The sequence below is a fragment of the Gobio gobio genome, assembly GCF_949357685.1.
Source record: "Gobio gobio genome assembly, chromosome: 5".
In the NCBI taxonomy this organism is placed as follows: domain Eukaryota; kingdom Metazoa; phylum Chordata; class Actinopteri; order Cypriniformes; family Gobionidae; genus Gobio; species Gobio gobio.
This window is the reverse complement of record NC_137101.1, coordinates 60,071,190-60,081,188: the sequence shown is the minus strand read 5'-3', so window position 1 is coordinate 60,081,188 and position 9,999 is coordinate 60,071,190. Positions and strand designations below refer to the sequence as shown.

Genomic DNA, 9,999 nt, shown 5'->3' with positions numbered 1-9,999 from the left:
CAGTAGAGAGATCAGTGTATAACCCCATTCCCAAGACTTAAGAGCTTATCAAACTTCGCAGAAGAAGCCTCATTCAGACAAGGCAAATGCTTTCTAACATAATCCCCGAGCTGCGAATATTGGAAAAAATGTGTTTTTATGGAAACCATATTGTGCCTGCAGCTGACTAAAAGAGGCAAAAGAACCATCAATAAATATTTCACCAATAGTTTGAATGCCCAAGTCTCTCCACTTTGTGAAAGCAGAGTCCATAGTAGAAGGAGTAAATGAAGGGTTCCCTCCAATTGGTAAGAGGAAAGATTACAAATTTTGATTTAATCTGCTTCCAAATGCGAGTAGTACTATGGATTATACAATTATTATTATAGGCCAGTTTAGCTATTTTTATAGGAGACAAGATCACCGCCCCAATATCATACGGGATGCGTGTTTATATTTCCATTTGGATCCAAGTGGACTGTGTAAAGTTGTGATCTAACCACACTATGATAGTTTGAAGAGCACAAGAATAATAATAAAGATAGAAGTTAGGGAGTGCCAGTCCACCTACAGCTTTGGGTTTACAAAGGTGAGCTTTGCTTATTCTATGGGCTTTATAATCCCACAAGAAAGGAATAATGTTTGAATCCAGTTGCGTGAAAAAAATCTTAGGTAAAAATACTGGGATGTTTTGAAAAAGATAAAGAATTTGAAGTAGAAAAATAATGTTAATAATATTAACCTTTCCTACTGAATAAAATAAGAAGCAACTATATTAAAAACATTGATTAAAATTAAGATACAATTTATACAAAACGAAAACAGGCCAAATAAATCTTGTCTAAACAGTCTTGCATCATGTTGCATCAGGATTTATAATTAAACAGTCTTTTTGCATTTAATAGGCTATTCACAGATGCTATCTGAGCCTTTTAAACTTGCCTTACAGTAAGCCCTGCATCAGCTTTCCGTGAGGAGAATTATTCCAGGATTATTACTCAAAGCGATGTATCTGAACTGTAGCTTCACTAGTTGTGTTTGCATGAAATGAGTTGATGTGTGTGTGGGCGTCGACGCATGGGTCGCCTGTATTTGAATTTGAATGAGCGTGCGGTCAGTGGGCGTGGCCGGATAATGAGGCAGTAATGAGTTGACTGATATCTCCCACTTTTCACACAGATTACATAAACACAGAATATTTGTTTTCGTTTTACATGATTTAAAACCTGACATTTCAACATTTCTTTAAACATATGTCTCATGTTTGTGAGACAAGTATTCACTAAGATAGAGGTCATTTTCTGAAGAGAATCAGATTAGACATCATTGAGAGAGAGGCTGAAGATCGCAAATCATGTTTGTTTCCCTTATTTTGCAAAAAGCACAACAATTTGTTTTTATTGTGACTGTACACAAAAAAAATTGAAAATTAACAGAATATAATGATGTATAACACTTGCATGAATGATAAAAAAACAACAGAGTTATTTGAGTATCTTTGGCACTGATAAGAAAAAAAGAGAGCCGATCGCGCCGGCACAACCCCTTGAGGGGGTTAATAAAAGGATCTTCTTATAGATCTCCATGGATGGGAACACCACATTTTCTTTATCCAATCTATAAATTTGTTGTTCTAGATTTGCCGACTCAGCCCTTTTTCTTTTCTTTCTAGCATCCTGAAAATAAATAATACAACCCCTTATATAAGCTTTCATGGTTTCCCACAATATTGAGGGGGACGTTCCAGGAAGATCATTCATCTCAAAGAAAAAATAAATTTGTCTTCTTATAAAATTGCAAAACTGTGGTTCCTTTAAAAGCTGTGGGTCCAGTTTCCATATCCTGTCACAATGAGGCAAGTTAGCTAGATTTAAAGAGAATGAAAGAGGAGCATGATCTGAAATCACTATATCATGATACGCAACCTTACTAGCAAGTGGCACCAATTTAGCATCAGCCAAGAAATAATCAATTCTACATTGTGAACATCAAATTAGTATTATTACAATATTCCTTCATAAAAATGCTGGAATTAGAAAGTGGTGCTCTATGGGATGATGATCTATCCAGATATGGATCCAAAACTAAATTCAAGTCACCTGCACTGAGTAAATTTGTTTGCGAAATGCCAGTGATCCGAGCGAAAACATGCTTAAAAAATAAAGGTGAGTCTGAATTTATACCATAAATATATTAACCGGTGTTATGGGTAATGAATATAAATGTCCAATAACTACGTACATACCTTCCTTCCTTATCTGCGATAGTTATCTTATGAGTGAATGGTGTGCCCTTCCTGAAGAGTATGGCCTCCCCTCTTGATCTAACTTCCCAAGTAGAGTGATAAGTTTGACCGATCCATCTACATCTTAGCTTGATGTATTCATTTTTATTTAGGTGCGTTTCTTGGAGAAAAATTATATCACCAGATAACATCCTTAGATGTGCCAATACCATGCCCCTTTTAAAGGTCCCGTTCTTCGTGTTTTTTTGAAGCTTTGATTGTGTTTACAGTGTGCAATATAACATGTGTTCATGTTTCGTGTGTAAAAACACAGTATTTTTCACACTATTTGCTCATCTGTATACCGCTGTTCTCACTGTCCTAAAAACAGCTGATGAGTTCCTTGTTCTATGAAGTCCCTCCTTCAGAAATACGTAACGAGTTCTGATTGTGCCAGCGGTTCCTGTGTTGTGATTTGACCGCAGCTTAGCGCACGTCGCCCGGTTCCTGTGTTGTGATTTGACCACAGCTTAGCGCACGTTGCCCGGTTCCGCACGTTGCCCGGTGTTGTGATTCGACAGCAGCTTAGCGCACGTTGCCCGGTTCCTGTGTTGTGATTCGACCGCAGCTTAGCGCACGTTGCCCGGTTCCTGTGTTGTGATTCGACAGCAGCTTAGCGCACGTTGCCCGGTTCCTGTGTTGTGATTCGACCGCAGCTTAGCGCACGTTGCCCGGTTCCTGTGTTGTGATTCGACAGCAGCTTAGCGCACGTTGCCCGGTTCCTGTGTTGTGATTCGACAGCAGCTTAGCGCACGTTGCCCGGTTCCTGTGTTGTGATTCGACCGCAGCTTAGCGCACGTTGCCCGGTTCCTGTGTTGTGATTCGACCGCAGCTTAGCGCACGTTGCCCGGTTCCTGTGTTGTGATTCGACAGCAGCTTAGCGCACGTTGCCCGGTTCCTGTGTTGTGATTCGACAGCAGCTTAGCGCACGTTGCCCGGTTCCTGTGTTGTAATTCGACAGCAGCTTAGCGCACGTTGCCCGGTTCCTGTGTTGTGATTCGACAGCAGCTTAGCGCACGTTGCCGGTTCCTGTGTTGTGATTCGACAGCAGCTTAGTGCACGTTGCCCGGTTCCTGTGTTGTGATTCGACAGCAGCTTAGTGCACGTTGCCCGGTTCCTGTGTTGTGATTCGACAGCAGCTTAGCGCACGTTGCCCGGTTCCTGTGTTGTGATTCGACAGCAGCTTAGCGCACGTTGCCGGTTGCTGTGTTGTGATTCGACAGCAGCTTAGTGCACGTTGCCCGGTTGCTGTGTTGTGATTCGACAGCAGCTTAGCGCACGTTGCCCGGTTCCTGTGTTGTGATTCGACAGCAGCTTAGCGCACGTTGCACGGTTCCTGTGTTGTGATTCGACAGCAGCTTAGCGCACGTTGCCCGGTTCCTGTGTTGTGATTCGACAGCAGCTTAGCGCACGTTGCCCGGTTCCTGTGTTGTGATTCGACAGCAGCTTAGCGCACGTTGCCCGGTTCCTGTGTTGTGATTCGACCGCAGCTTAGCGCACGTTGCCCGGTTCCTGTGTTGTGATTCAACCGCAGCTTAGCGCACGTTGCCCGGTTCCTGTGTTGTGATTTGACCACAACCTAGCGCACGTTGCCCGGTTCCTGTGTTGTGATTCGACAGCAGCTTAGCGCACGTTGCCCGGTTCCTGTGTTGTGATTCGACAGCAGCTTAGCGCACGTTGCCCGGTTCCTGTGTTGTGATTCGACAGCAGCTTAGCGCACGTTGCCCGGTTCCTGTGTTGTGATTCGACAGCAGCTTAGCGCACGTTGCCCGGTTCCTGTGTTGTGATTCGACAGCAGCTTAGCGCACGTTGCACGGTTCCTGTGTTGTAATTCGACAGCAGCTTAGCGCACGTTGCCCGGTTCCTGTGTTGTGATTCGACCGCAGCTTAGCGCACGTTGCCCGGTTCCTGTGTTGTGATTCGACAGCAGCTTAGCGCACGTTGCCCGGTTCCTGTGCAGGGTTTTTCCTGCATTGAAAATTTTTTGGCGGCCGCCAAGACAAATTTTTGGCCCGCCAAAGCCTTATTTGATGAGTTATTGTGATCTATGAGTGTAGAATAGATGACTGTTGCACTTGTTGTGAGACGGCCGTGTTAACTGACAGAGAACGAGCAGAGAGCTCCTCCCCCGCGCGCGCGCGCTCTCTCTGTCTGTCGATATCTTCTCATATTGGCTCATATTTCACATATTAATCAAAATCAAAAGTTCGGAAGACCGAATCCATGTTGCACGTGCCGCATTCGGACAATTTTTTCCTTGAATTTTCTCTGGGTGTGAACTGCGCTCAAAAACATCGACTCTTCTCTGACCAGCTGACATAAACCATAGTTTCAATAAACGGGAAAACATTATATTCTGTTATGAGGTTACAAATCTTTCGCGATGTTCTAACAGACGGGATTCGCACACAATGCGTCTTCTAATGTCCGATTCGCGAACCAATGACTCCTTTGAATCGAATCATTTTAGCGACTGGTTAGAATAACTGATCCGTCCAACACTGAACGAACGAATCAGTATTTTCATTTACTCAGAGCACCTCTGAAACGAGAACACAAGTGTGCTTACCCCATTTAGCAAGAGTGGATAGTAAGAATTAGTTTAATCATCCACAGTCATTCAGCTTATTTATGTTGACAATGTGTAGTGAAATATAATTTAGTGTAGACTGGAGTTAGGTGAGACCAGAACAAAGTTGTTAGCTAGCTGATAATTTTACAAAATTGTATATGGTAGAAAATTAGGCTATTTGTTAATTTTTTAATGCTACTTTTTAATAATGATATGATTATACCAAAACAATTATCAGTAAATATTGTAAAAGTGAAGTGAAGTGAAGTGACGTGTGGCCAAGTATGGTGACCCATACTTGGAATTTGTGCTCTGCATTTAACCCATCCAAGTGCACACACACAGTAGTGAACACACACACCGTGAACACACACCCGGAGCAGTGGGCAGCCATATTGCTGCGGCTGCCCGGGGAGCGATTGGGGGTCTGGTGCCTTGCTCAAGGGTCACCTCAGTCGTGGTATTGAGGGTGGAAGAAAAGCGCTGGTATTCACTCCCCCCACCGACAATTCCTGCCGGACATGAGACTCGAACCCGCAAACTTTGGGTTGCAAGTCTCTCTAACCATTAGGCCACGACTGCCCCTTAAAAAATGAGGATCAAAAGAAACAAACATCAAGGTAGAGATCATACATAATATCAGATCTCAAAATAAGATAAGCAAAAATTACAAACGGTTTCTTTGCATTTATTTTAAATGTATTGTCAGTATTGCGCTCACAGATAACGTATAGGTAGAGTACTTTTTTACTGTGTGTGTGGATGACCATGTCTGTCAGACACCACCGAAGACCATTTTTGACCCAGGAAAAACCCTGCTGTGTTGTGATTCGACAGCAGCTTAGCGCACGTTGCCCGGTTCCTGTGTTGTGATTCGACAGCAGCTTAGCGCACGTTGCCCGGTTCCTGTGTTGTGATTCGACAGCAGCTTAGCGCACGTTGCCCGGTTCCTGTGTTGTGATTTGACCGCAGCTTAGCACACGTTGCCCGGTTCCTGTGTTGTGATTTGACCGCAGCTTAGCGCACGTTGCACGGTTCCTGTGTTGTGATTTGACCGCAGCTTAGCGCACGTTGCACGGTTCCTGTGTTGTGATTTGACCGCAGCTTAGCGCACGTTGCACGGTTCCTGTGTTGTGATTTGACCGCAGCTTAGCGCACGTTGCCCGGTTCTTGTGTTGTGATTCGACAGCAGCTTAGCGCACGTTGCACGGAAAGGTCACGCCTCTTAACGGGAGATGTATGCGCTCAATGATCTCTACAGCGTCCCTGGGAAAGCCAAACAAAGGTGATTTGACTCCGGGATGAAAATAACAGCGTCTCGACGACATGGCGACAAACACACTCAAACGCAAAACTTCCTCGTCTTCTCCACGCAACACTTCCTCTTCTCCACGTGGGAGAGCAACAAGACCACGCCCCCTTTTTCATGTATTCTTGTGGGAGGTTAGTCAACAAACTGTTCTACTGACGTCATTAAAGAAGGAAGTACCAGGATGTAGTCCTAATCGGCCGTTCGCTGTAGGCTTTGAAAGGGAACTTCTGTTAAATAAAATATCTCGCTTGGCATTGAACTTTGAGCTTTATAATTTTACATGTATTATTTATGCTCTAACAGCAACATTAAACACTAGCTAAAGTTTGAAAAATGGGATCACGAAGAAAAAGACCTTTAACTGAGTGATTTAATCCTTTAACCTTCCAAGTAACCACAGTAAATTGTCTCCCCTTATCCTGCTGTGTTAAATTATCCTGCGTGGTGTAGGCTAATTCAAAATGTTTATAAATCCCATCAGTGAAAAATATATTGTCAAATCCTGAGTATAAATGTCCCAAAACAACCCTCCGTTTAACATACTCTTGCCTATACTAAGAGAACGTTTCAGAGTAAGGCGCGACCCCACTAAGCAATTTACAAAATACAAAAAACAGAACAGCAATAGCAAGAAACCGAGAAATAGACATTCACCATGCTAACTTCCCTCACTAAACCCTTCTAACAACAGAAGTTTAGAACGGCCCGCAAAAGGCAGATATTGTGAACTCAAAAAATATTTCTTGGGACATCAAAACTAATTGATAAAATGTTGAACTATGAAAAGAGATAAAAAATAAAATAAAAAATGATCTGTTACAATGCAATACTAACAAATAAACAATAAAAACACATGTTTTATGGTGCGTTCACACCGGACGCGATTGACGCAAATAAACGACGCGACCTTTCCTCGGCCAGTCCTTCTGACGTCTGCCGCTGGCTCTGATGTCTCTGTGGTGTGTCTCCAGCTATAATTCGTCTTGTAACAGGCGATCTTTGGTCTCATGGATCTATAATTTGTTCCCTGGCAAATCGTTTAGGCTGAGGGCAAAGTGAAGTTTCATTACTTTTTCTATTTTTAGGCTATTTAACTTAAATTGTTAAATTGTTAACTTAAATTGTTTGCTTTATTTCATGTATAGCTTATTATACCTTTTACTTATACTTTTGTATTATTGATCAAACATAAAGTTGCATTTAACAAAAAGAGACGGGGTTGTGTTTCATGTCATTTAATGTTATCACAGTGATAATCATATTGTCTGAACCAGATATTAATATACAGATTTTCTCCTCATTTTTGTTTCTACTAGAGCAAGCTCCTGATTGGTTTACGCGGCATGAATATCTGCCAAAGTGTAGATTTTTTAACTTGAGCAATTCGCGCGAATCACGCGTTCCAAACGCTCAATGAACGTCATTCGCGCGAATCACGCCGCAGAATGCCATTTCACGTCTCTGCATTGACTTGACATGTAAATCACTCGCGCGAATTGCGTCCGGTGTGAACGCCCCATTACTCACATAAGTGTGTGTTGCACCATTCCTGTCGGATTCAATATAGAAGGAACAGCACTGTGTTTTAATCTCAATATGTCTGCAAACCCAGTCTCTACCTGTATCTTGCTTACAATCGTTTCCGCTGTGAAATGAAGCGAACAAACGCACGTGAGCTGGAACTGGCATGTTTATTGCTCGGTAGCGCGACCCGTTTAGCTCCACGAGTCAATTGGGCGGGCTTGAGGCGGTGCTTCTACATCCTATTACGTCAGTGGTCGACATATTCTGAGATCTCTCGTTTTCTGGGCCTGGTGTCAATAAAATAATTATTTGACTAACAAGGATGTTTTCAGCTCTGAAACTTACAGGATATTCTTATATCACGATTAACTTTTATATATCAAAGGCTCAGGGGAAAGTTGATTTCTCAATTCATCACCCCTTTAAGTCTTTTTAACTAACAAGGAAAATGTCCGCAGAGTCGGTTCATAGAATATTTCACTATAAAAGTAAAGACATTTGGCCCTTATAAGTATAGCCAAACCTGTACACACACAAATACACAGCTTTAGTAATTATTGTTGTGTTATAAATGTCTCTCTCCTTGTGTTCAGATGCCTGTGATCTCACACTGGATCCAAACACAGCAAACACTCGTCTCATTCTGTCTGAGAAGAACAGAAAGGTGACATCTGTGAAAGAGTCCCAGTCATATCCTGATCATCGAGAGAGATTTGATGGGCGTCGTCAGGTTCTGTGTAGTGAGAGTCTGTCTGGACGCTGTTACTGGGAGGCTAAACTGAGTGGAGATGCTGATATATCAGTGGCATATAAAGAAATCAGCAGGAAAGGAGTGAAGGAAAACTGTTGGTTTGGATTCAATGAAAACTCCTGGAGTCTGAACTGCTCTAACGACGGCTTCACTGTCTGCCACGATTGTAAGGAAACTGGCATACGCGTCCCTTCGGGTTCCTCAAATAGATTTGGAGTGTATGTGGATGAGTCGGCCGGCATTCTCTCCTTCTACAGCGTCTCTGGCACAAACACACTAACACACTTACACACATTCACCCAAGAATTCACTGGGTCTCTCTATGCTGGATTTGAGGTTCCTGATGGTTCCTCAGTTTCTCTGTGTGAGATTGAAATGCTGTGATAAAGAACAGAGGTATTATACACACCTGGCTGAAGAAAAAACAAAAAACACACACACTTTATATACTGTTGTTCTTTCGGTTACCAAGCATGCTTCACGTCTGCATGAGCTCTTACCGGGTTTTTGTCCATTTACTCTCAGTGACTGTGCAATCATGTGAAGAGGGTTTGGTGCTTTGTTCTTTAGTTAAAGGGTTAGGGTTCTTTAAAATGTTGTATTTTTCATAAATGTGTGTGTCTCACTGATGTTAAACACCGTTTATTAAAGATGTATATGGTTATTTTTGATGGGTTGCTGAGAAACTGTTTGTTTTATTAGAACGCATTCAGTAGTAAAGAGTCATACATCGGATTACACACGAGTGTTAAATATGTGACTTTGAAGTGAACTGATAGAAAATACTTGTGTGAAAAGAGTTGATGAATGTTTCTTAATGTAATTGCATGGTGCAATTATACTTATTGGATTGAGGCTCATAAAATATATTTATATAATATAACGTTTATATAACGTTTTCTCCAGAATGGCTGTACGGCTGAATAAAATTCTGTTGCATTATTTTCCTGTTTAACACTGTGAAGCTGCTTTGAAACAATCTGCATTGTTAAAAGCGCTATATAAACAAGGTTGACTTGACATGACAAAATGTTCACTTGCGGTCTAATATATCCCACCCACTAACAGGTCCCGCAATGAAGAGATAATCAGCGTTATTCACTTCACCAGGTCATAATGTTATGCCTGATTGGTGTTTGAATATAATCCATGAGGTGTTAGTTGTAATTAGTAGTAGTGTTTTTGTATTGTTTGATGTTTTTCAAAATAAAACTTTATCTAATGCACATATTGCTTGTTTTCCCTATTCCACCTATGTAGAAAACCTTGGAGTTTTAGTACCTTTATAGCACATTGTTGCCCTGAGGCAACAAACCAAAATCTGGTTCAGGGTTCTCCATTTGATGACCCTCGCCTGTCCCTGACTCTTGCCTGTTATTAACACCTCTTCAATAAGAAGCTTTGCATAAGGATCCACACGCCTCTCATCTCAATCCCTCTGTTACAATAATATGTCAGGACACTGCAATAATATCAGTCTCAACGAAAAGAGCAGCTTTATTTCAAAAACAACTTTTTTAACACGAAGTGTGCTTATACTTCTTTTCTAATTTTTTTTTCACTAATATGGAAAATTA

The 9,999-nt window shown here is 41.9% G+C and overlaps 1 protein-coding gene across 2 annotated transcripts in view; it reads left to right on the top strand.

Moving 5' to 3' along the window:
- Nucleotides 1–9,649, top strand: part of LOC307127082 (NACHT, LRR and PYD domains-containing protein 3-like) — a 34,751-nt gene extending 25,102 nt beyond the window's left edge. For both annotated transcript variants that reach the window (XM_079818071.1, XM_079818070.1), the window contains exon 8: nt 8,265–9,649. In XM_079818071.1, coding sequence (XP_079674197.1) covers nt 8,265–8,806 — 542 coding nt within the window. In that variant the 3' untranslated portion in view covers nt 8,807–9,649. The remainder of the gene's footprint in view (nt 1–8,264) is intronic.
- Nucleotides 9,650–9,999: the final 350 nt, after the last annotated feature.